Genomic DNA, 26,276 nt, shown 5'->3' on the forward strand with positions numbered 1-26,276 from the left:
TCTCACCCCGCTCAGCTATGCCAAGTATGTGCGCGGCGGAGCCGAGGCCGGGCGCGCGCGGCGGCGGCGCCATGGGGCGGTCGGGGCCGGGGCTCCCGGCGGGGCCGCCGCGGCGCTCGGGGGCTGCGCGCTCCCGCGGGCCGGGGGGCAGCGCCCGCTGAGCGCGGCGCGGAGGCAGCGCCAGGCATGGCCGATCCGCTCCGCAGGACGCTCTCCAAGCTGCGGGGCAGAAGGTCCCAGCGAGGCGCGGCGGCGGGCGCCGGGCACCGTCACGGCGGGGTCTGCGCCCCGCAGGGTAAGTGCTCGGCCGCGAGGCTCCGGCTGCCCGCCCGCGGCCGCTCCTGCTCCTCCACCTGCCGGCCAGCGCCGGGCGGGGGCTCCCGCGGCACCGGGATGCTCCGTGCCCGCTGCCCGGGGCGCCGGGGCGGGCGGGAGCTTGGGTCTCGGATCGCTCCTCGGCCGCGGCAGCGTGCCAGCGGTACCTGCGCCTCTTCTGGGAGCGGGAATTGCGCGTGAAAGCGAGAGCTCCTGGGGCTCCGACCAGCGCTGGGTGCGCGTCCCTGCGCGTTGTCTTGTCTCCCACATCTGCTTGTCACTCCTCGGCTGCTGTTTGCCCGCTGGGCTTGGTTGGTTTGTTCGCTTTTTAAAGATGCACTCGGAATCTTACAGATCAGTTTTCAGTTTTGTCGTTGTACCATTTGAATATATAGTAGTTGTATCTTATACTTTTGTTAGGAAACTTAGCGAAAGAGAACGTGTTTAAATATCTTCCAGAAGAACTGAGAGTTGTTTGATCCATATATGGAGAGGCTGGATAAAGCTGTTCCCTGCTTCCATGCAGTCTGCAAAGCAAGGCATGGTATCATGGTGAAGTATTTTCTGTGCCCACGGAGTTGGCATAAGGTCAGCTTTGACTGCAGTTGAGTTGAAACATTGAAGCTTTGATTTCTGAGCATACACGTGTCGGTACTATTATAGCTTAACTTGAAATACTGATTTATTTAATTTTTCTGTCAATGGAGTGAAAGGTGAAGGAAATACCTGACTTTTTTCTTTTCTTGAACACCATATTGAAGCCTTTTGAAAAGGAACCGTTGTCATGTTTGGTATTTGTGTGGAGACACGATCTTAACCATATTAAATGTAATATTAAATAAGTATGTGAAAATGCTAATAGTAGGCAGCATTCTTCTGAATGAAGCATTGCTCTAGAACAAAAAGTATGTTTCTGACCTGTATGTCTCTCAGAGCTTTGTATTTATTTAAAATGGACTCACTCCTGTAACAGCTAACAACATTGAAAACTAGCTCTGTGATATTGATCCACTGGTTGTGCAGATACTTGCATGTGAACCAGTTTGTTACTAAAATAAACACAGGCATAAGGGCTTTCAGGATCAGGGCCAAGTTCGAATAAAGGGGAAGCAGTGCTTGCAAATACTGCTAGCAATTGCAGAAACTGCAGTTGGGAGACGTATGTGGAAGTGTATAATGTGGGTGAGTTTCAGTGGGCATTTCCAATCGGTGACGTCTGGCAGCATGTGGCTGATGAGTTGGGATGGTCCTGAGTCCTGTGGAAGGTGGAGTGTCCCTGTGGGCAGCCTTGGTGGACGAGGCTGGAGGTTCTGCGTTGATAGCTCTGCTCCAAGCTTTTGCAGATTATGGAGATACCTGGGTGGATGTTGAAAACAAAGTTTTCTGCTGCTAGGACTGAAGGGCAGCCTGGGGCTCACACCAGATGTGTCCCTGGGTGTATGCTTAGGCACACTGTGCTGCACAGGAGCTGTTGTTTTGGGAATTGCAGCCTGCCCTAACCAGTGCGGAAGGACCCGTGTTTGTGCAGCAGAGCAGGAAGTAGCAGATATTTTTGTTTGTGGAAATACAGCTCTCGGATGCTCCTTCTATTTATGTCACCAGAGCAGGGACCAGCCTTGGAATGAAGCAAGGACTTTGGGATATTTGTCACTGGCAGGAGAATGCCTGCCTGAGAAGTCCCTGACCCAAAGAGACTTCTTGGAAACATAGGCATAGCCCTATGCCTCTTGCAGAACTATCCTTTTGGTTAGTTCTTACGTGAAATTGTAGTGTGACAGTTTGTAAGGAGGAACCATTACAGCAGCATGCTTCCATTTCCAGGCTGTGGGTGGGGGAAGGAGCATGATTGCTGCCAAATCACTGAAACTTTGACAAGAGATCTGCATGCACATTTCCCTCAGATTCTGTTAGCTGCCTGACTTAGGCCCCAAGTGTAGTAAAGCACTTCAGTGGAGATGTGCAAAGCTTCAGAAGGAGCATGATTAATTTTGTTATTTTGTTAATTCTTTGAAACAAGTTAATTCTTCAAATCTCAAACAGTGATAATACTGCAGTTTAGCTGAACAAGCAAACTATGCTTTTGAAAAATCAAATGATGAATCTTTCATCAAATAAAATGGTGGTGTTTCAGATCTTATCAAGGATCTCTTCTATCATTAAAGTACAAACCTAAAAAGAGGGTCAAAGGGAAGGTGTTCACATGAGTCTTTTTCATGTCTCCCTTTCTACAGCAAACTTGGCTGGATTTACAGAGCTGCTCCATGAGTCCTCCATAAAGGTGCCCATATTTTAACATCCATTATTGGTGTGAAAATAATTCTTTGCTAAGAATAATGTTCAAGCAGTAATGAATAGCTGCTTTCATCTCGAATTTCCAATTGCAGAGAGCTTCATGTGAAAAGAGGTGGTCTGTTTATATGAACCCAGTTAGCCCCATTCAGTCTCAATGGCTGAGCAAGCCCAGTGTGGATTGTCCTGGTGTGCAGAGCAGCATGAGGGTTACCTGACCTGCTCCCTGATTTTAATTTGGATGTGTTTGCAGCTTTTCTTCCAGTCCTAGTGCAGGGGTCGCAGCTCCCCGATGTGCTGCAGCCAGGGGGGTATAGCACTGCTGCTGAGTGGAGTTTGGCTGTGCTCTGACAGGGGGCTCAAGTGTGAGCAGCACTTTTCATGGACAGTTAAATCTTTCTCTGTTGCTTCAATGAAACTCTCAAGTTTTGGGAACAGTCAGTGGAATTTGTTTACTTCTTGTGTGAAATTTTTGTTGTTTAAAAACTTCTCTACATTTCTTCTTTCTCCTTCCTTATTTTCTTGATGGTGTGTTTTGTTTTATTCCCCCCAAATCAGGGGATACTTCTGTCATAATTGTTGGATGAAGCTGGTAAGGACAGTCCTTTCTGGATGTTCTGGTGTACGACATATCACCTTTATATAGAAATCTAGAAATTAATATATGTGGGGGTTTTGTAGCCATTTAAGCAGTACATTGGGACTGTTTCTTCATTGGCATAACTAAACTGGAGAAGTACTGTGTAGTAACTTTTCAAACCAGTTGCACCTGAACTTGGCAGAAAAAAGCAGCCATTTCTGTGGAAGTATGCATGACCTTTCAGCAGAGCTATCTCACTGTCATTTATCTAAATTATGTGGTGTTAAAAATACAGCCAAACATGCCTGGCTCTTTATTAACTATGTGCACATTCTGCTTTGATGGGCTGAAATCTAATTTTGTGCTCATATCACCTTATCTTTTGTCCTTTTGGATGAGGTCTGATGCAAGTGTTATACGACAGCAAATGTGTTCATCTGTCAAAAGCCAAACGATATTCTAAACATTTGTCTTTCCCTCTCTTTTTGCCTTCCTTTCTGGGAACAGATTTCATAGAAAATGTTTACATAGCTTCGAGAAGCAGGAAGGAGCCCGAGTGCCCCCAGGCCGGCAAGGTGCCCGAGCACAGGCCGCAGGTGAACAGCATCACCGTTTCCAAGAAACGCAGCTGGCTGCAGCAGAGCACCCACCGGCGGCCCCCTCCTCCCCTGGAAGAAGAAGATGCCTGTAAGGAAGAGCCCGGGGCCGTTGTCCCGCTCCCCAGGTCTCCCGTGCCGCTGCCGGAGCCCGCCGTGCCCTGGGCTCCCTGCAGGCCGGCGCGGAGCTGCGCCCTGCCGGGCCCGGCCGCGCTGGGCAGCGCCGCCCCCGACTGCGGCGAGGACGGCGACGCGGATGATGAAGGAGAAATATGGTACAACCCCATCCCTGAAGACGATGAGCCCGACTTGCCCGGCGCGCACCCTTCTGCTGTGAATAGCCTTGTTGCTGTGGGCTCCCCGTCGGTTCGGTACAAAGGCCACGCTGGGGGTGACTCTGGGATGGCCGTGAGTCCCCATGAGGGAGCCACGCGCCCCGCGGAGGGCGGCCGGGTGGCACAGCCCGCTGAGGGCAGCCCGGCGGATGCTGCACAGCCCGGGGAACACGCACAGCAGCCCCTGCAGAGGTTTGCCTGCAAGGCTCCTGCTGTGCCAGCAGCAGAGGACAATCCTGCCTTCAAGTGTCCTTCCACAGGTAAGACTGCCCAGGAACACAAGCGTTCCTTTGTTATGTCTCTTTTCTCTTTCTCCACCTCTTACGTTACCAAGTAAACATTTGGTGGCAGTGCATGTCAAGTGCATTGAAAATGACTCAGATTGTGAGACTGATGCCTGCTAAGCGCAGAGGTGCGCAGTTGTTTCCCAGTCACTTTGTTCATGGCATGTCCAGGTGTGCTTGGCCTGGGTTCTCTCTGGCTCCCACCTCACTGAAGACAAAGGTTTTACAAAATGAGCTTGCTAAAGCCTGGTAATGTGAGGACACACTGGGTTTCCTTTGTCAGCTGGTGTCTAGCCCTGGCCTTGGATTCCTGCCTCAAAGCTACTTAATGTCTGCAGAAGTTTCTTTAACTTGCTGTCTGGGACTTTTTAATAAAGACCTTTTGGTAGACCATGTAAATGCTATTCATCACGTCGCTTTCTGTAATTACTGTCTTGTTGACTGTCTCAGGCTAATCTAATAGACTGCAGAAGAGTGGTTTTCACTTTCAGAAGGCAGCCTCTTTGTTCCTTGTTATCTTTGGCTGAGTGTTTGATAGTCTTGTTTCCATAATTCCATTAGTGTGTGAATTCAGCATCATATTAAGGATTTTTCCCAGTCTGTTAAAAAACCCCAAACAAATATAGAACCACACCAAACAAAAGTAAGTAGAAAAAACTCTCCCAACCCTTTCCAAAAAGGTATTACTTTTAATTACTTACGTGCCTCATATTATCTCAACCTTAACTCTAGTGTCCTATTCAAAGTTAAAAACAGCGTAAAGTTCAGGAGACAGGGAATTCCAGGTTCCTTTCTTTGGGAAAGGTTACACTTTACGCTGACATTTAAGAACCTGTATTTCTGCCTGGTTCATCAGAAAGGACCTGAAACATTGGTGTGGGAGCCCAGGTGTGCATTGGCTTCTGGAGGGGCTTCTTTTTGGGTTGTCCCCATCCAGGCTCACCATCCTGGCAGTCTCTGGCCCCATGTCCCTGTGTACTGGGAGCTGCTGTGCCTGGATTCCTGGTGTAGAGATATTCCTTCTGGGAACAGGGTTTGTTTTCAAAGCACCAGAGCAACTGCTGTTAACAGCAGAAGAAAAAACTCTTGGTCTTCTGGGGGCTCACATTTTGTTCTCTTCATGGAAATGCTGCAGATACAAGCATATTTTTAGTTGCAAAGTGTGTTAAAGTTTTTGGGCATTTATTAGAAATAGCTCACTTTATAGCTGTTTTAAATAGACTGGTTTTATTTGCTTGCAAGACAGATGAGATTATATGTTCTTTGGTAGATTTTTGTCATTGTTGGGGCTCAAATGCTTTGTAGAGGTCACTAAGTGTGGTTATTTAGGAAGGCTGTGTGTGTCCTGCAAACCGCTTGACCTCCGTTTATTTGCTTAATCTCTCCATACGTGGGTGACTATTTCTTTTTTTAAAGTTAGTCCCTTGCTGTAAGAAGAAAAATGTCAAACTTGTTTTCATACTAAAGATGCATTTATTTCTGAAAGTAGAGTTGTTGATTTCAAGAGTTTCCTCAAACTGGGAGAGAAGTTACGAATTTCACCTGATTTTTTGTTATGCATTTAGTTAATTAAGGTACTTCAAATGCAGCTCTCCTTCTACATGTGTTGGGTGGTGATCACATTGAATAGATTAATTGATGATGAAGTGGATCCCTGCTGCTTAGTAATTGGCTTTATTATGGAGAAGTGGCTTAGTTCTTTTTAATCCAGTTAAAGTATCTACAGTTATTTTCAGTCAAATTTAAAATGACAGCTCATCCATATGAAATTACTACATGAAAGGCACCATGGCCAATTTCATTTTATTTGTGTTAGGACCTTGTTTGAATAATATAGCTGGTATGAAATGGATGTCTCTGTTTGTAGAGAGCTGGGTACTTTAAGCAGTAACTCCTGTCAAATAAGAAATTAAAGCTTTGGAGAAAAGTCTGCCTACCTTTCTTATTGATCTCATATATAATATGTCAATATTGGTTAGCATTGGAGCCTAAATGTTAGGTTTTGGGAAGCACAGACAGAAAAAAAAGTGGGGCAGTACAAAATGCAAGAAAATATATATATTTGTTTATTTTGTCATTTGCTGTTTTCTTCTTTGGACAATGGAAACAATTTTGCCTTTAACATTTTAGATATTTTTGCCTTACTTTGATTTCCAATTTTGTAGAGTGAAAATAGTAATGACTTTTTTTTTACTTTTGGTTGCTTTTTTGAGTCTTTATTGGACAGGAGATTTCTTTATGAAAAGAATAAATGATAGAATTCTGTTCTTGTGGGTCTTTCCAAACAGAGCACCAAATAGTTATTTCCTGTAACTAGAAATACTATTTCCAGTACAATGGATCATAGTTGTAGAGGTGCTAATTTGTCCCATAGTCTTAATTTACACTGCTAGCTCCTGGTATTAACCTGGTTACTTTCTACAGTAAATGCCATTTACGTTAATAGGATTTGTCAGGTAATTCCTTAGTGAATAATTCTAGCCTTGTTGGCTTTAAAAAAGAAACTGATTAGAAATAAGGCACCCTTATAGCAGAGCTTGGGAAAAAATAATGTATTTTCTTTATAACATGTATTCAAAAGATAGGAGTAAGAGGGTAACTTGGTTCCAAGTTAATAATGTAGAAACAGCCCAGCTTAGGCTCTTAGGTCTGTGGGAGAAGAATTTAAGTGGAAAGAACCCTGGAGGCTGTTTTTAATTATGTGTCTCTTTGCACAGAAAAAATGGTTATGATTGAAAAATAGAATTTTGGTTTTTGTTACAAATGCAATATGAGAACTTTTTTCACTGTAAAATGTTGAAGTAAATTTTCTTTATAACTCTCTAGGACTGAGCTCTTAACTGTGTATTTTTATAGCTGTGCATATCACCCGCAAATTGTTGAAGGAAAGCATCCCTTTGTAATGTTGGCTCCTGAGAGAGATTTACACCACAGAGCTCTGAATAGTGCCTTCTGTTTTTTTACAATATTTAGAATATTTTTGCTTTTGGGGAGGTTAACTGTTGGTATTAGTGCCTACCTAATGAGTGGAATCATCTCATGTATCTGTATCTGAGAGACGTCCTGGTAAGATTGGTGCATTGAAGGTTGCCAGGATCTGGATTGTGCTTTTGCTACTAAAAATGTACTTGAGTTAGTTGTCTGGGTGGAAAATCCTGGTAAGAGTCACTGTAAACAATTTCTTTCCAATGTTATGGCAAGTGAAGATGGATCCCATATTCCCACTTAACCCTGATATGTGCCAACTGGAATTTGGCTTAATTCCTATTAAAACTACAGGGCTCTTTCTCCACTTAGGCTGTGACCATTATCCTGGTTTCCAAATACATCTTTTGGGGCCCACGTATGCAAATATTTTGCATGCTTACATGTTGCAGGCAAGCTTCCAGCAATATACATAGAGTATACTGGGCAGCAAATGTTATCTACACCTTTCCTTCCACATGTTACAAATATTATTTTTGAAATTTAATGCTTATTTCCCAGATGGAAGATGTTTTGTGGTTTACCTGTTTTTCAAGTGCAAGGAGCTTTGGTTTCACAAGACAGAAGTGCATTGATGTGAAATACTTGCACAATGTGTGAGATACCAGAATGGTTAGGGATTTGGCAGAAAGAGGGAGCAGAGGGACCTTTCTCCTGCTGAGGTGGAGCCTGTTTTTAGGTGGGTTTTTGGGGAGTTTGTGCACATACTTTTGGAGGTCAAGGGCTTATTCATGCATTTGTCTTGGCTTCACGGGGTGGCAATGCCATAAACGCCTGCTGGTGAAAGAAACAACAGGATGTAACACTGTGGAGTGGGAGCAGTTCTGTCAAAATAGTTATTGCCTTTTTCAGTTTCTGGTTTGTCCTGAGTAACTGTTTATATCCTCTGATGGGAAAGATAGGGGCAGAGCTGCTTTTTGTGGCATGAAAGACCCAGTGAGGAGAGAAAATGTTCATGAGAGCAGCCTGAGCAGGCAGTGCCTGGCATCGCCGCGGTGCTCCAGCCTTGGAGTGCCTTGGTGCGGCTCCAGTGTCTGAGCAGAGCCGCCCATGGTTCCTGTGCAGGGTCACTGATATCTGCAGCAAACTCATGCTGCTCTGGAGATACTGAACTCTTTCAATCTGATCAGTAAAGTGCTGTTACACGTGCTTGCTCCTGTCTGCAGTGAAATACCCCATGGTGGATGCTCTGAGGATCACCACCAGGATGAGGAGCAGGCACTGGTCACCCTCTTCACCTCTCGTGCCTGAGCCTTGGAGGGGTTGTGCTTAACCACCTCCCATTTCAATTTTAAGCAATGTATTTTCTGTCTTTTGCTCCTATAAAAGTGATCCCTGGGTTGATGAGTTCATCACAATTTTATTAGTATCAGTGTGTATAGTAATCAAAGAAAGCAAACTATCTTTACAAAATTCTGAGATTTTTTTTTACCATTTTAATAGTTTCTCCATTCCTTGTCTCTGAAGCAGTATGTGAGATAAGGACTGCATTGGTCAAAGTAGTAATTTATATAGAGGTAAAAAAGACTTTTCTTTACATGTTAAATGCAGAGATTCTTCCATTCATTTAGATAAGTAATTAAGATTTTACATATTAATAATTGCTTTCTAACACAGTTTTTTAAAGTGCTTTTTAGTTTTTTTAATTTTCTTTTGCACAGTTGCTGATGTAGATAGAGGTGAGGCTTACCTTACGTCTTAATTGCTTCAATTTGATATATCATAAGTTGTTCTCTCAATGCCATTTACACTTCTGCTCTGAAGTTTTATATCTGAACAGGTCTAGAACTGTGCCTGCACCTCAGAAACTTAACAGCCTTTGACATCAGTAGAGCTGATGTGCAGTGTGTCAGCTGAGGATCCGGATCAGTATCTCTTGTGGATTCTGCCACAGAAAAACAGTAGCCCTCTTTCACCTATTGTTTGCTGCAAGAATGGTTTTGAGATATTTGGGCTCTTCTATTTTGATTTGCTGCTTTTTCACTTTTAATACATTAACTCAGCATTTCTATTAGGTGTGAGAGTGGCTGTTTGATACTTCAGTAGCTTGGTGTAGTAAGCAACTGATAGCTTTCTGACCAACTTATTCACCTCAACTTGTTGCCCAAAAATAAATTGCAGGTTTTCTGAGTAACTTTAAAATAACTTGGAAGCCCTATCTTAAGCAATGGGGAATGTGACATATATAACAGGGTAGTCAAATGTGCCTGTAAAACAGCATGTGTTGCTGGCAATGGATGTGACAGTGATTAATGTGCCCAAACACATATAAACTCCATTTAACAGGGGCAGACAAGCATGTTTACTGTGCTAAATCACTGCACATGTCTGGCAGGGCCTGTGTTGTAGGTGCTTGAGTCTGAGCCCTCTCTTCCCTTGGAGCAGTGTTGTGTAGGTGTAGGTCTGCTTGGCTGAGGGGACACTGGTGACTGTCCTGTGGACACCTGCATGGATGGGCTGGCAGAGGGGCCTGGTTTGTGAGGCACTGTGGGCTCTTTGTGTTTCTGTGGCCATGGAAAGGCTCTGTGCTTTCACAGAGCCACAGTGCTGAGCAAAGTAAAGGGTGGCTTTCTACTCAAGCTGAACCCACAGCTGATGGTGCACACAGTTACTTAGGGTGTCAGTTTGTTTTGACTTGGATTGCATTGTCCTGCAAAAGCTTTTTTTTTTTCCCTGTATTCATACTGCTGAAGTGTCAGAAGGCACAAGGCAAATGTATTGAAGCCAGTATAATAGCACAGCCCAGGATGGAGGGGGCATCAGATGATCATCTGGGTCACCCTTCAGAGGAGCAAGGAGCCTAAATGAGACCACCTACCCACCCTGTGCAGTTGCAGCTTGGAAACCTGCAGGGGTGAAGACTACCACATCCCTGGTTGTTTCCAGGGGTTGAGTGTTCTCACTGTAAAATATAAACATTACATACACATACAAATGGTCAGCTGTGTATATAAAACTGACCATCCCCGTGCTGTCCTGGTGCAACAGGTGCCTCTTATGTTTTGTCTTCTGTCACCCTTCTGTAAGGATATTTTTAATGTCTAACTGCTGTTTGCAGCACAATCTTGTAACTTGGATGAGAAAAGAGGTGCAACTCAGTTTCTCTGTTACCCTTGTGAGAAAGCTGTGTCAGATGGGTAGGCTGGGCAGTGAAGTGTTACTGGACTGTGCTACAACTCCTCCTGCAGCTTGTTCAGAGCTGTCATGTACACTCTTTTAAAATTGCGTGCATACCTCAGCACATTGCTGGCTTTAGTGGAACAACATGTGGCTCAGTGCTGATGGGAATACCATCCTGCATAATGCTCCACTGTTGAGTTTCCTCCAGCCACATATTTCACTTTAACTGTTTGCTGCTGAACGCAGCAGAAGTTGGACACAGAAAAGTCATAGTGTTAGATTGACTCTTTGGTTTTAATGAGTTGTGGGGGGGAAGTTTAATTTGTTGGCCTGCTTTTCCAAGCCTGTGCCAGAGAGTTTTGACAGAAAGGGGAGATTAATGTTAGAGGCTGCAGTGTGGCAGCGATTGCTATAGTGCGCTCCACGCCAGCCCACCAGTGGGACCGTGCGGTGATTTGCAGTACAAGGGAAGGCTTTGTCTGCCTTTATCAAACACCACATTTCTAACTAGCTGCTTGCCAGAAAAGCACAGCAGGCGTGCTAGAAATAGCCCTGCCCCTGCAAGGGAACTACTTCCATGAGATTAAATGAATTTTCTTCTGTTCCTCTGGAAGACAGATTCTATGCATTATTCTTCGTAACTGAAACCTCCTTTTCTAAAGGTACTCTTTTAAGCCACTGTCTGCAAAAGTTACTTAATCCAAACTTCTATTGAGACTAGAACTAGCCTTTGTAGGGTTTTTCTTGGAAGGGGGCGAGGGAACCAAAACCACAGCAGATGACTTTGGTCAAAGACCAGATTGCCTGATTTAGCTGTTAAGGTTTGGTGAAGTATGAAGAAGTATAAAAAGTACATTACAGTCCAGTGGTGAAAATTAATTTGAATGCACAAAGCACTTGTAAGAATCACTTGCTGTGGACTTGAAGTGGTTAGTTTACAATTAAAGTAGTAAGTCCTTGGCAAATCTGAAGGAGAAACTCCTTTAAAGTGTGGTTTACTAAGCATCTTGTGAAAACAACACTTCTTTCTTTCTTTTTATATGCTGTAAACAATCCCCTTTTCCATGGCTAGCAAAGGGTAATGATGGATGGATAAAGGTGTTTGAGTCTCTGTGAGCTGCCTGGGCTAATTGCTTCACACAGGGTTGGTGTGTTTAGGGACTGTATAGAACCCCAGCCTGCACAGGCAAGGCTACCCAGTCCTCTTGGGAGCTGCTAACATTTGAAAATGGTGATGGGGATGGCTGTTGCTAGCAAGAGGTACTCTTTTTTTCTTAAGGGGAGGAAAAGTGACTCTAAGTGAAAGTAATCATGTAATTTTATTAATATCTATCTATCATTCTGCCCTCAGCTTCCCTCCCGCATTGTTTCTTAACTAAGGTAAATTGATCAATTTTCTTACAGTTATTACTGCCTCATGCTGGTAAAAGTGAGAATGACTTGAGCAAAACTTGGTATTTGCATTTCCTTGGGTATTAGAGCATGAGGTGAGCCACAGGTTCCTGTCTGTGTGCAGTACTGGCTTATGTCTAATTGTGTTCCTTAATTAGTAGTTCTTTACTGCTGAATTGAGGAAGTGTTGTTGCTTTGGTTTTTTTTTCTTTTGCTCTTTTTACCATCAGTGCTTGCTGTTATATACTTTTTTTTCTTTTTGGTACCTTGAAAGGGGGGTGATTTCCTGTGAGGATGTCACTTGGGAGCTGTCTAACTTTAAAAACTCTTGTGGGGTGGTAGTGCCAGGAAACATGGAAGGTTGCTGGCAGGCAGTGAAATGAGGCAGTGCAGGATGCAGTTTTTGGAAGGAATAAATCTTACATCATGCTGTAGAAAGGAGAGGCTGAGAAAAATGAACGAAAAGGTGTGAGACTGCCTGCATCTACACAGGAGAGATTTAGGGCTCTTTGAGGTAATAGAGGGAAACAAAGAGCCACATTCTTTGCCAGAGACAAGTGTCTTTCCTTTAGACATTAGAGGAGTGGCAGTGCTGATGTGTTGGCTGTGTAGCTAACTGCTCTGCAGACAAGGGTGCCTTTGCCATATTTCCAGGATTTTTTCAGTCTGGTTTCCTTGCACTTGTGCCCCAGGAATGTGGCTGTGTGTGCTTGTCTGGGGGATGCAGCACAAGTGGCTCGAGCTGAATGCAGCGGGTGCAATTGCTCATTTGTTTATATGTAGTTTCTGGCCCTTTCATCTCCATAAAGCAGAACAAATCTGGCTTTTGACAATGAATTGCCAAGTTTGGCTGAACGAGTCAGCAGAGCACAGCTTTCTGAACACTTGTGAACATCTGACTGAATGAGTGAAGGGTGTCTGAATGAATTGTACTTACCAGGTTATGACAAATTGTACATGTTTTCCCCAAGTTGAAATTTTATTTTTCCATTGCTGAGAATTGCAGTTTGAAAATGATTGTTCCTTCTCTTTCCTTCTAAAGGGTTTGGAGCTGCTCTTGCACGCAAGCCTGATATACCCTCCACAGAGGTTTCTCCTCCAAGTCCCAGTCCCCTGAAAAAAAGTGGATCAATCAACTGGCCTTTCCCTGATAGAATTAAATCTCCCAGGACTGTGAGGAAGCTTTCCATGAAAATGAAAAAGCTGCCAGAGCTGAGCAGGAAGCTGAGTGTGAAGGGAAGTTCAAGCCATAGTAGTTCAGATAATCCTCCTTCCCTGCTGAAAAGTAGCTGCCGGGATACAAGCCATACAGTGTCTTTGCCTTCTTCTGGAAACTCCACCACAGCTGCCAGCAGGAATGTGATAAGCCGTTACCATCTTGACAGCAGTGTGTCCTCATCACAACACACCTACAAAAAGAAGAGCTTGAGGAGCTCCAAATCCTTCAACAAAGGTGGTTACCTCAGTGATGGTGACTCTCCTGAACTTATAACAAAATCAGGTAAACACAGACATGACACCAAGTGTGGGAAAGGAAAGGAGAGCCTTCCAAGTAACAGTGGTAAACCTGAAATAGATATCGATGCCTTCAGACACTACAACTTTTCTGATCAACCCAAGTGCTCTCAGTACATCTCTGGACTCATGAGCATTCACTTTTATGGTGCTGAAGACTTAAAGCCACCACGAATAGACTCAAAAGATGTCTTTTGTGCAATACAGGTTGACTCAGTAAATAAAGCAAGGACTGCCCTGCTCACATGTAGGACAACATTTCTTGACATGGACCACACATTCAATATAGAAATCGAAAATGCTCAGCACTTAAAGCTGGTGGTGTTCAGCTGGGAACCCACCCCACGGAAAAACAGAGTGTGTTGTCATGGAACTGTGGCTCTTCCCACTCTCTTTCGGGTCACCAAAACACATCAGCTGGCTGTCAAGCTGGAGCCCAGGGGGCTTATTTATGTCAAGCTGTCACTCATGGAGCAGTGGGAAAACTCTCTTGATGGCCTTGACACAGACCGTGAGCCTGTGATGTTTGGGGTGGATGCTCGGAAAGTTGTAGAGAAGGAAAATGCAGGCTTGATGGTGCCCCTTTTGTTGCAGAAATGCATTCTGGAGATTGAAAAGAGAGGCTGTCAGGTACTGTGCATATTTTAATCTCTTTTGTCAATATTTCTGTGTTGAGATAGCTGTTGTTGCAGTGTAAATAGCGAGTGGAAATGGGGGAAATAAAAAACATCTTTACAAGTCAATTTTTTTTCCTTTGCTGCTTGTGTGTGTTGAACACTGGCTATTGTAATGTGGGAAGAATAACAGGACTGTGTGCAGGCAGCACTTCCAGCTTGGCCTTTGTAGAGGAGAAGTACACTTGCTCACAGGAACTGCTCCCAGCAGAGCTTTAGGAGTGGGGTTTGTGAAACAAACGTGCAGCCCCCAGTGTGTAGAGTCACCCTCGGAAAACAGAGATCAGTTGAGAATTTGAGAATATCTGACCCCTGAGACATGGCTCAGTCTGTAGGGACACACATTTAAATGCCAAAATGGTATGGTTCACTGTTTGCTCAAACCCAAAGCTGAGACTCTCTGCAGGGACACAGTGAGCCCATCTTTTGGTGGAGTCTGAAGCCAGTGTACCTGAGACCCATCTCTGTCATCACTTTGTACACAGCATTAGGATGAGACCCTGAGGGGCTGAATTAGTTCTTTCCCCACACCACTGCTCCTTGTCTTTCTACAGGTTGTCCTCAAAATTGGGAGTGCTTCAAAGCAAAAGTGCCCAGTGTCTTTTTTTCATCCCATTATTGGTTGATGTAATATAATGAATAAAAACATGTGTGAGAAATGAGGTATGGAAAAACATCACCGGTTATGGGTGCTAGACAAGAGGTCTGTTAAGAAAGAGTATGGAGTCTTAAGCTCAGATGTTCCCCATGGCAATTAGTTTGAAACTGGTGGGAGGACTCTTGTCTGCTGTTCCACAGCATTACTGAGCCTTCCTTGTCTTTTGCACCTGTTCTCACTCAGGTGAAATTGAGAAGTAGTCACACCTACCAGTGTTACTATTTTAAATTGCTGACAGGTTGGATATGCTTGCAGGTGTGATGAGATTAGCTCTGCTGTTTATAACCCAGGTCATGAACTATAGAGGGAAATGGAACTTCCATGTGGCTCTTTTGCTGAAAGTCATCACTGGTATTAGCTGTGTGATTTTTCTTGTGGATACTTCTCCTAACATGCAATTACTGGAAAAGAGAAGTTTTATTCTTTCTAGTATATGTGTCCTATGGTTTCAGCACTTTATTATGGGCTTATTAGCACCTAGTCATGCAAATGATATTGGGTAATCAAGGCAACACTGGTAATGAAGCAATTGGGATTTAAGTTATCTGAATGTACCTGATGCTTTTGAGCATGAAATCTATTTTTGTATTTTCACAGAGAGAACCAAAAGTGCAAAATATACTGTTAACTTCTTCTTTTAACCACATGCTTGTCTGACGTTTTTGACTTTCCTATAGACTGCAAATACTGTCATGGTACATAATCTCCACCTGAATTTCAGATGTGGCATTAGGAAACTTTAAAACTTTAAAAGAAGTTGTCTTAGGCATATACTAGGTCATATTCAGTCTTGAGAACGGGGCAGTACAAATTCCATTGGGTAACTTTCCGATTAATATATGACCAGAAAAATGGTTTTGCTTTCATACCTTCATTCTCATGGTCTTAAGACAGTACAGATGGGTTTCTTTGGTTTGGCTTGGTTTTGGATAATTTTTTGTCTTGAGTCCATGGTAGTTTTGAATTAATCTTTTACTGCTCAGTACACCTGTTGCTAATGCTAATTAAAATAAAATTATTATTTCTAAGAATTAGTCTTGTAAGATCATAGTAGTACTTTGCATAAATGGTGCTGATGAAAGTAATGATAAAATGGAAAATTTCAATACATGAAAGCACATGATTTAAATGGCAATTTAGTTCAAGAATGGTGCAGGTTTCACTCCTATCACCTTAAGCATGCTAAATAATAGCTGCTTTGCAGAAAATTTTCAGTATAATTTGAAACACATGGAAGTCAGCATCTTATCAACTTTAAAAACAACATCTTACAGGTGTAACAATGGAGTAGTCATAATTTTCTTGAAACTGGTTAAGGGTATAAAATTTTTTTTTTTTTACTATATAATGTAATACTGTAGGAAAATGCTTTCACTTATTTTGGGTTTGTGTTGGTTTATTAATTGATTTGTAACTTTCCTCATTTTTAGTATGGAGTCAGTTGTGTGACTTTTTCTTCTGCTGATGATTAATGACTGTATTTGTACTGCAATTTTGCTTACATAAAGCTCTAAACATTTCTCACTTCTTTCTGCTGATGTTTGAATTCTATTTTGAATAATTAAACAATTATGCCAGGAAAAATAATGATGATCTGAGTGAGCAGGGTGAGAAGCAAATATATGCTTAATCTGTATTTCTTTCCTGATTCTGCATAAAAGCAAAACATTAAGCCATTCCAATTTAGAAGTTATGTTATGTTGATAAAACACTGCTCAGCACGTTGACTGTTGAGAAAACAGGAGCATCCTTCTCTGAGTGCTCCCAGCCCCTGTGTCCTGGGAAGTGTCTGATCCTGTGTGGGGTGATGGGACAGCCTAACTGTGCAAGCCCAGCTGCATTCCCAAACAGCTGCTGCTCTCAGGCTCTCTGGTGGCACAGCACATGATGGCAATCACCAGCTCCTGCTCTCAGGCTCTCTGATGGCACAGCACAGGGTGCAGTCACCAGCTGCTGCTCTCAGGCTCTCTGGTGGCACAGAATGCAGTGCAGTCACCAGCTCCTGTTGCTGTTGGCTCTCTGATGGCACAGCACAGGGTGCAGTCACCAGCTCCTGTTGCTGTTGGCTCTCTGGTGGCACAGCACAGGGTGCAGTCACTGGTCCCTGGGCAGGCATTGCTGACATGAGCTGTGCTTTGTGCTTGCAGGTGGTGGGGCTGTACCGGCTCTGTGGCTCGGCAGCGGTGAAGAAAGAGCTTCGAGAGGCGTTTGAGAGGGACAGCAAGGCTGTTACTCTCTGTGAGAGCCAGTACCCAGATATTAATGTCATAACAGGTAACACATTTACTTGCTTTTCTTCCAACAGAGTTGTGCCATGTTTCTCATGTACCTTTAAAAGGGGGAAATTGTGCTTTGAACTCTTTTTCTGTTGTCATTTTAACAAGCTTTTAACTTCTGCTGAAAGCTGGGTGGGAATGAGTGCAGTTACTTTGGGGATGTGTAAGTATGGATGAAGCAGCAGTGATTTTTAGGGAGGGGAGGACATGGAAGGATCTGCTTTCAGTTACTGCTCCACCAGGTACAGAGGGAAGTGGGAGTCTGAAAGGAGCTGGGGTCTTGGAGCTGGTTAAACCTCTGCCATTGGTTTGTATTGGAGAATATCTGGAAAAGCTTGGTTATGATCAGGCCCCTCTGCTGTGCTGGTGGATCCTCACCATGTGACCCAGGGCTGCCTTGGACCAGCTGTTCTCCACTTTATGTTGGAGACTGCAGGAGATATGGAAGCAGATTTCCCATTGTATTGTGCAGGCTAGTGCCTTCATTTGATCACTGCTTTTTTAAAACCTTGCTGGGTTTTCTCCTGCTCCCTGGAGTGGCCCTTCACTTGGTGTCACTCAGCAAGCTCCAGAAGAGGTAGGGCTGCTCCTGGGCAGCCTGTCTGCATCAGCTCCTTACATGGCTCTCTTCACAGGAGTTGCACTGCAGAACTGAAGTCAGTTGTTGAGGTTTTTCTGGTTTGCTAAAAACTGGAACAGTTTTATAACTATTGATATTTGATGCTAGCTAAAGTTGATCTAATTTCAGGCATCACTGAGTAAGCCAGTTGTTCTGAGAAATTAGTCAGAAGCATTCACTGCCTGTATATCAAGGGATGGAAAATGTAACAGTAGTTGGGGTGTAAATTTTCTGTGCCAACACCCTTTCTGTAATATCCAACATCCAGCTGTATAGAAGAGTTATACCCTGTTTGGAGGTCTATTTCATTTCAATGTACTGGGAATTAATTTTATTCATTGCATTTTATAATGATACAACACGTTAGCAGAGGATGCTACCCGATGACATTTACTGAGTTATATAAACCTCCTGGTTCAGTGTGCTGCCAGTCAGTTTGCCTTACTTGCTTTGGCTGATTTTGCTGTGGGGTTCAATGTTGTTCACAAGTACCAGCACTGTCAGCATCAGAAACTTGTATTTATAGAATCATAGAACTGTTTAGGTTGAAAAGACCTTTAAGATCATCAAGTCCAGCCACTAACCCACCAGTGTTTTACTCTGATGTTATACAGCTTTTATAAACGAGGTATCTGGTAAAGGTAAAAAATATAAATGATCTTTTAAACTGGGTCATTTTCTTCTCTTTACAAATAAATTAATGAGAAAAAATGCTGAGAACTTCTAATATCAGATTGTTCCATGAAATTATTTTGTGTCCAGAGTTTGCATTGCAAGAGTGAAAAGACTACAGCTTTGTTTTCTGCCTTACAGAAAGTCTGTTGGGTCCTTTAGTTTGCCTTCTCTTGCAAGAGATTACTTACATGCTGCTTTCCTTACAAGGGAAAAGAGTTTTAAGGAATTAGACTGAAAAGCAGATTCTTTGCCCTGGTAGCTCTGCAGCTGTGCTGTGCAGGTGCCTGCAGTGCCTGTATCAGCATTGTGCTGCAAGGACTGACTGTGGGGGCTCTGTGGGCTGGGGAGCAGGAAGGGAGCAGGGGAACAGGGCTCTTAGCATCTGTACCTTCCACTGACCAAATGCAGCCACTCCAGTTATTGGAAGCTGCCTGCTGTGGATTGACAGGGGAAACTGCAGTTTTTGTGGACAGCTGAGTTAGCCACTGTGCCCAGTGCTAGGAATAAAAGAGCCCACAAACCTTACTGCATGTGCTTGGGGAGTTGGGTTGAGAGGGAATGTTTCCCCTGATTACTTAATGCTGAGGCTGATGCACATGATTCATACTTCTATCAGCCAAAACATGTGTTCCACAGAATATGAATCCTCAGCATAAATCTTGGCTGATTTGAAGAGACGTGCTGCCTTATGTCCTTTTTGAAATTTGAGTAGCGCTCCTTTTCAAAAAGATGAATAATATTTTTTTTTGACAGCTCTCCAAAGACTAAGGAATGAACATTTAATGATTAAATCTTGACTGAGAAATACTCTTGGGATTGGCACAAGCTGACACACAATGAAGTGGGCTCATGGATCAAACTGAGGCGGGCAGGCAGTTCATGGAACTGACCTGTAGCCATGTTGTTGCATCGTGTCTGTTGGCATCCACGTGAATTCATATCTCTGCATAAAGCTTGCAGTGCTCTTAACAGTTCAGTGGGTCAGAAAAATGAGGAATTAATGAAGTGGATGGCAATTTCTGCTCTCTGTCTAAATTTGTTGTGTGTGGTTGTGTCAAGAGGAATGTGCTAGTGGGCTGGCAGCGGCAGGAAGCGTAGATTCATGGAAAAAAAATAACAGCAGCCTCTTAGAGGGCTAATTTAGCTGAGTGAATAGCAAAAGGATTTTGAAAGGTCAAGGGGCATTCATGGCTCCCAAACCATCCTGTTATCTGGAGCTGAACAGGAGAAAGTCCTTTGGCAGGTGGCAGTCCTATGATTGTGGATGCTATTGCAGGAATTCCTGGTAAATAATTATTAATAGACAGTTGTGTTTAGTATAAGCTAATTTGATTAGAACATATAATTTCCTACTGTAAGGTGGTTTTGATTTCAGTCTCTGCCTCCAAAAAAAGCACAACTGAAACAGAGATCTTGATAGAAGTCAGCATCTCTTGCTAATATTTTGCTTATGAAAAAAGGAAAATATCCCAGATCATGTTGTACAGCATCAGCATCTGCCACATTTGTTTCATAAATATTTTAACCAGCTAATCCACATCGGGAACATGACCCTCTAAATTCAGGGAAGAAAAAGTATTTGGTGGGAAGGGAGGAATATGAGTAAGTTACTAAACAAAAACTAGCTACTTTAGTGGAGAAGTACCAAAAGTGCATGTTCTTTTTAAAGCAAACAAAAAAATCCCACCAAAACACCAGGGGAAATATTTTTTCAGGAAAAAGTGGTAGTTCTCATATTTTGTGTTCCTGAGGGGATGTTCCCATTTTGAGCACAGAGTGAGCTCCTGGAGGCCGTGTGGTGTCTGCAGAGCTGGTTTTGCCTGGCTGCCCCTGCCCGTGCTGCAGCAGGAGGTGATTTGGCAGCTCAGGTTCAGGCACTGCTGCAAGGGCAGGATTCTTTTTTAAATGAAAATATTTATACAGGTAGAAGACAACTCTTGCATGCATTCTGCATGTGAAGGATGAAATGTTAACTTCTGTTCCCTGTACTTTGTAAGAAACTACCTTGTAACAAAGCCCACGCTGTACAGTTCATTTTACAGCTCCGTTGCACAGGCTCGAGTTGATGAAAACTGTTGCTTTGTTAAATGGCACAGTGTGATGGTAATTGCTGTGATGTGAGATTTTACAAGGTTGTGAGGAGGGCCTGCTAAAAAAACCTGCCTTTCAAACTTTACCTGTTTGGAGGACAGGCTGTTTTGTTAACTGCAGTTCATACTTTTGAACAGTTTCTTCTAGTCCAGCAGTTCTTCCTAACAAAGTATTTAAATGCAGTTGTGATCTAGCTAAAATTAGTAGATATTTGTGGCACAGAAAGCAAATTTTTAAGGAAAATGAAAACTGCTGGCAGGCAGGCTTGTTTCCTTCAATTTTTTGTTGGTTGTATTGGATATTGCGCCTGGATAGCATCCTGCTATGTCCTTTCCAGAGACTGCTGTTAGAAGCCTTAATATTTTGGGTTATTTTATCACTGAAACCCCTCTCAAAATGAAGTATCAGCCAGGTTCCAAAGCCAGCTTACAAGAATGCAAACCTCAATTCCTCTTCAGAAAGAATAGGTGGTAATGAGGTGCTTGCCTGGTTGTTGCAGTCCCCGAAACAGCCTCTGCCCCAGCACACCCCAGCTGCACAAACGCTGCAGTATTTCAGTGCCCCAGGGCAGGCTCGGTGCTGGGCACTTGAGGCAGTGTCCCCCGGGGGTGTGGATCACATCTGTCACAGCTGGAGGGAGTGGTGTGCAGGGGCTGCAGGGTGCCCAGGAGCAGCAGGGCTGGTGGCCCTCTCTCATCAGGACATGTTTGGTTTGTGCTTGGCTGGGTGAGAAGGCACCAGATGCTTTGCTGTACGTGCCCCTGGCACTGGGATGTTTGCTCATAATTTTATAGCTGAAAATAAACAGAAAAGAAAAACTAACTGATAGGCTTATATAAAAGTTGGACTTTGATGTCTGTAGGAGCTCCTTTCCTTGGATGGGAGGTGGACTGCTCTGAGTCCTTTCCTTGCCTCCCCTCACCCTGAAAGGAGGGAAGCTTGGGGAGATGTTCACCTGGTGCCCAGTGTCCTCACTCCTGCACATGCAGCAGCCCTGTGCTCCTGCCCCTCTTTGTTGTGCCCTTTTGGTGCTGTCCTCCCACCCCTTGCTCCTGAGGGCCAGGTTTGGCACTGACACAGGGGATTTTCTTGTGTAATGAGTGCAGTTGATGTGCTTTAATGCTCCCAAAAATTGCTGCAAAGAGAATCTGCAGCTTGTTAAAGGCAGCTGTTATGTCCCATTAGGTGTCCTAAAGGATTATCTGCGAGAGCTGCCCTCTCCCCTGATAACCAAGCAGCTCTATGAAGCAGTGTTGGATGCAATGGTGAAAAATCCCTTGAAAATGACAGCCAGTGGTTGTGAGAATGACCCAAGTGACTCTGAGCACACAGCAGCCCTTCTGGATTGCCTGCCAGATGTTGAGAAGGTGAGTCGTGTTAGCACGTTCAAGTAAATCACAAGCATCAGAAACTAAAGGAACATATTCACACTGGATATAAAATGTCTCAGAACTGTTTATCAGATCAAGTAGTTCACTTGTATTTGTGATGCTCCACATATGTGAAAATAATTCCATGCTGCAATGAATTGGAGGGTCTGCATTGCTGGACTTGCTCTAGTTTTCATTTTATATTGTTTCTTTAAAACTGAATCAAAGGCTGTGATCTCTACTTTTACAATATCACATAAATGATAATTCCATTGTCCTGCTCCACTTCTGCAGAGCTCTCTAATCTGTATGTTGGAATTACCTGGGCAAATCCATTCCTCTTTCTTAAGTATGTGCAATAAAGCCTTTGCTTCCCTTGCTGTGCAGTGTGAGAGAGCTGTGCACTGTTACCTGTTAAATTCCTGTGTAGCACCACAAACCACAGCCCCTTCTGCGGGGGAGAGAGGGAGGGATGGAGGGGCCTGCATGGTATCTGGAATTACCTGGAAGCTTGTTCAGATGCTGACATCATCTCGAGGGTTTCTTTATTTTCTAATGTACCTGAATCATCTGTACTGCTTCTGCAGCCTCTCCTCCCTTCCTGATGTACTGTGAGAAAACTCATCCGTGTGAAAATGAGTTCAGATAAGAAACAAACTGAGTCTTATCAGAAAGTCTGTCTTAATTGGTCTGCTCTGTCATAGTCAAATACAGCTTTTCTAATTCAGCACTTGGATGTTCTGTTGATGGGTGTTGGTAGGAAAACCAGAGCTATCAGCCTTGATCTTTTCTCTCTAGAGCTGTGACCAGTACCACTGTTGTTTGGTGTTTGGTTTCCTGAGCAGTATTTTGTTTCTTTAGGCTACCCTGAAGATGCTGTTGGATCACCTGAAACTGGTGGCCTCTTACCACGAAGTGAATAAGATGACGTGCCAGAATTTAGCTGTGTGTTTTGGCCCTGTGTTACTGAGCCAGAGGCAGGAGACCACCAACCATAACAACAGAGTTTTCACAGACTCAGAGGAGCTTGCTAGTGCCCTGGACTTCAAAAAGCACATAGAGGTTCTTCACTACTTACTTCAGCTGTGGCCAGGTACTTTCATCTGATCAAGGAAAAAAAGTCAAACCATTGCTTTGTGTTTGCACTGTGTGACACTGTACATTAATTCACAGGATGATTGAGCAGCATCAGAATTCTTAAAATGTGAGGTACTATGGCATCACTGTTAATCTAAAGAAATGATGGCAGTTTCTATTTGGGCACTTTGCTAAATGGGAAGTTTGTTGCTTTAATTGCTTTCTTACCATATGGCAGTGTTTGAGTATAATGAAAGAAATAGTGAAGACTTTATGTGAGTAAAGACACTAGAAAACACCAACTCAGTGACATTAGTTTCCATATCTGTATTAGAGAGGTGGGGGATTTTTTTTTTCCCCTGCTCTTCAGCTTTGACCTGATGGGGTTAATTTTTTCCACTCTTGTAATTTGGCAGAGTTGAAGATATCCTCAGAGTAAGAGGTCTGCAACTTCTACTTGTTTTTGCAGACCTTTGCATAAGGAAAAATGTTGCTACTCCATGATGGGTTTGAGGTGACTGAAGATGCTGCTGCTCACTTGTCAGCTGCAGGTGGGCAGCTCCAAAGCTGCTGATCACCAAAAATGAAAAGAAGCTTTCAGTCAGATGAGTGAGTCTATGCAGGAGAGATGAGGCATGTAGGTGGAGGAAGAGGGAGACCAAGAGCTGTTTGGGCAGCAAATACTGTGCAGAAACTAATCCTGAAACCATGGGGATGGGTTATGGCATGGCTGCTGTGGACTACAAAACCAAGTGGATGCAGCTCTGCCCATGGGAGTGTGTATTGCTCTAAGAGGGTAGGAGTAGGGTAAGTAGTAGAGTTTTCCTTCACTTAGAAGAAAAAGCTGAGCCCTATCCCTTGGCTTGCAAGAACTGTGCAGGATATTGTGTTAAAAGGAAGGTAAAACACAAATGCAGAGACTTGAGTAGGTGAATGCCACACAGTGTAAACAGCACACTTGGACTGAATGGAAGGATCACAGTCTGGTCCCTTACATTTAATCTCCTGTAGTTTGAGACAGCTTGATAACCAACATGTTGTGCAATACTTTGATTTCCGTTTATTTCTGAGCAAAAACAAATAGGCCTTGTTTGGCCAGCCTGTGTAACACTGGCAAGTTATTGTTAACCCATGGCCCTTCTCTTAATGGAGCACAGTCTAAACAGAAGGGGTTTGTTATAGTAAGGGGGGGAAAGCAGTGAGAGTTATTGCATATTACTGTGCAAGACATAAAGTAAAATCCCCTGGAGACCTGAACTGTGGATCCAGAAGGAGAAGGGTTGGGCACATTTCAGGACTGAAGCTTTGTGCTTGTGTGTGGGGAGTCTAACAAGGAGGGGCTCCCATGGTGAACTGCATGGGTTTGTGTGCACTGTCTTTTCAGGGGTGAATGGGAATAGGAAGTCTGTGCTGCTCATTACAAGAAGCAGTGGTGTGTATAAAACCAGAAGTTTTGCAGCTCAGATACTTACTAGGCCCAGGGCAGTGAGCAGAGCAGTGCTGCTTGCCTTGGGCAGTGGGTCACAGCAGAGCAGCCTGTCAGTGACTGTGCTGTGCATTTGTGAGCTCAGGTAATGCTGCCAGCAAACCTGTGTGAGTGTACCTGTGCTTGTGCTGCACAGAGAAATTACTGCAGGGGAGCTCCTTCAGTAGCACAGAGCGTCAGGGCAGAAGAGAAGCACGAGAGCTCAGCTCAATGTGTTGTCAGCTTCTCTAGGGGTTTCTCAGTGGTGGTGTTTTGTTGTGGTTTAACCTCTTTTGCTGTGCCTGCTTTCTGTTACTCCTTAGCCTGGATGAAGTGTGCAAACTGAGCAGTTCGCTTTTCTTTGACCAGAGCTGAATGGTGATTAACTCATACAATGAATTTAATTGGTGTTCTGGGAGTTTCCACTTTAAGAAAGGCTTCTCTACTGTAATTTGAATCTGGCATGAATCTTCAAATTAGGAAAAAAGTAGTTTTTCCTAATTATTTTATATCAAACAATGGCTAAAAGTGTGCAATGTGTTGGCTGTAAGATTGCATGTATTCACGCATGCTAGGTGGGACATTGAGGGTTGACATGGACTTTTGTGTTGCAGCATGGGTTCAGTTGTGACTGGTTGAACTTCTCTCTTCTAGTTCATCACTCGCCTGCCAAAGAACCAGCACATCTGAGTGTGTTTCCTGAGCACTCATCCTGCCTGAATTACCTGAGGCCCAAGAGGCAGAGACCCCAGGTGCTGAATCTGAGCGGTGCCGAGATGTCGGGGGTGCTCAGACCGAGGCCAGCCGGCCTCGACAGCCCATCCAGCAACCGCTATGCTGGGGACTGGAGCAGCTGTGGGGAGAACTACTTGTTAAGCCCCAGGGACTGTCTGGGGGAGGCAGACTATGATGATGTCCCTTCCGAGGGCACGGAGAGCGGGGAGGACAGCGGCAAGGCCGAGGAGCCGGACGGCCCCGCGGGACGCCCGCAGCCCGGCCCCGCAGAGCTCCCCTGTGGGAGCTGCCTGGCAGTGCCAGCCATGGACTCTGCAGTGGATCAAAGAGCACACCTCAAGGACCTGCAGGAAAGTATTGATACTCTCATAGGAAACCTGGAAAGGGAACTCAATAAAAACAAACTAAATATGAGTTATTAAATCCTGTCCTGCACGACATCTCCTTGTGCCTCCGTGCCCCTTGTTGGGCTTCCCTGGCTGAGTGAGGAGTGATGGTGCCCCTGAGCACCCTGTGGTAAGGCCATGGCCCACCTTGTGTTAGCACATTTGAAGCCATTCCGTAATGTTTCTGCCTTTCTCTTAGAAGGTGTTGTCCTGATTTGTGTTGGAGACAAGCTTAGACTGTGATGTGATTCCAGATAGTGACATTTCTCCCCAAAAACACTATGCACTTAGGTGGCCTGGGCAGTACCTGGTAGAAGATAAAGTAACATCTTTGCTGTCAGTGGCAGCAGAATTCGTCATTCCTGAACTCCTGGCTCTGGTACAGATGTTCCTCTCAGAAGAGGATGAACGCTGCTTGGCCTGAGTTTTGCAGCAGGGACTTCAGATAGACTTGTTTTACTATATATGCAATGGCTGCTATGAAAAATGCTTTATATAATATTTATATATAAAGTTTTAATTGTACAAATATTAACGTATTACTGTATTAACACTTTTCAGTAATTATTTAAACAAGCAAAAATAAATATTTTTCTAACCTTGTTTGTATATATCTATGTATAAATGTGCATGTGTCTGTAGCCATCTTTGTAAAGGAAAGGTCTCAGAATTATGAAATGTTCCCATTTCCAGGAAGAATGTTCAGTGATGCCAGGACAAGGTTACCCTTTGGGTAACACAGCATTTGATGTATGCACAGAGACATGGCCAGAGAGAAGGTAGGGTGAATGATTAATGTAAATGACCTTGTGTAGTGCAGGAACAGCCGTTTGCAGGTG

The 26,276-nt window shown here is 44.0% G+C and overlaps 1 protein-coding gene across 1 annotated transcript; it reads left to right on the forward strand.

Annotated features, from left to right (window-relative positions):
• On the forward strand, positions 1-26,050 carry SYDE2 (synapse defective Rho GTPase homolog 2). The gene is made up of 7 exons (XM_077182283.1): positions 1-295; positions 3,692-4,375; positions 12,939-14,041; positions 16,891-17,017; positions 21,590-21,771; positions 22,636-22,867; positions 24,971-26,050. Exons 1-7 carry the CDS (start codon positions 187-189, stop codon positions 25,471-25,473), a joined length of 2,940 nt encoding a protein of 979 aa, XP_077038398.1. The 5' UTR covers positions 1-186; the 3' UTR covers positions 25,474-26,050.
• Positions 26,051-26,276: the final 226 nt, after the last annotated feature.

The sequence above is a fragment of the Agelaius phoeniceus genome, chromosome 8, assembly GCF_051311805.1.
Source record: "Agelaius phoeniceus isolate bAgePho1 chromosome 8, bAgePho1.hap1, whole genome shotgun sequence".
Lineage (NCBI taxonomy): Eukaryota > Metazoa > Chordata > Aves > Passeriformes > Icteridae > Agelaius > Agelaius phoeniceus.

Coding starts and splice junctions, on each gene's coding strand:
- SYDE2 (XM_077182283.1), top strand. CDS start 187: ATGGCCGATCCGCTCCGCAGGACGCTCTCCAAGCTGCGGGGCAGAAGG. Junction 296..3,691: donor CGGGGTCTGCGCCCCGCAGG/GTAAGTGCTCGG, acceptor TTCTGGGAACAG/ATTTCATAGAAAATGTTTAC. Junction 17,018..21,589: donor AGATATTAATGTCATAACAG/GTAACACATTTA, acceptor ATGTCCCATTAG/GTGTCCTAAAGGATTATCTG.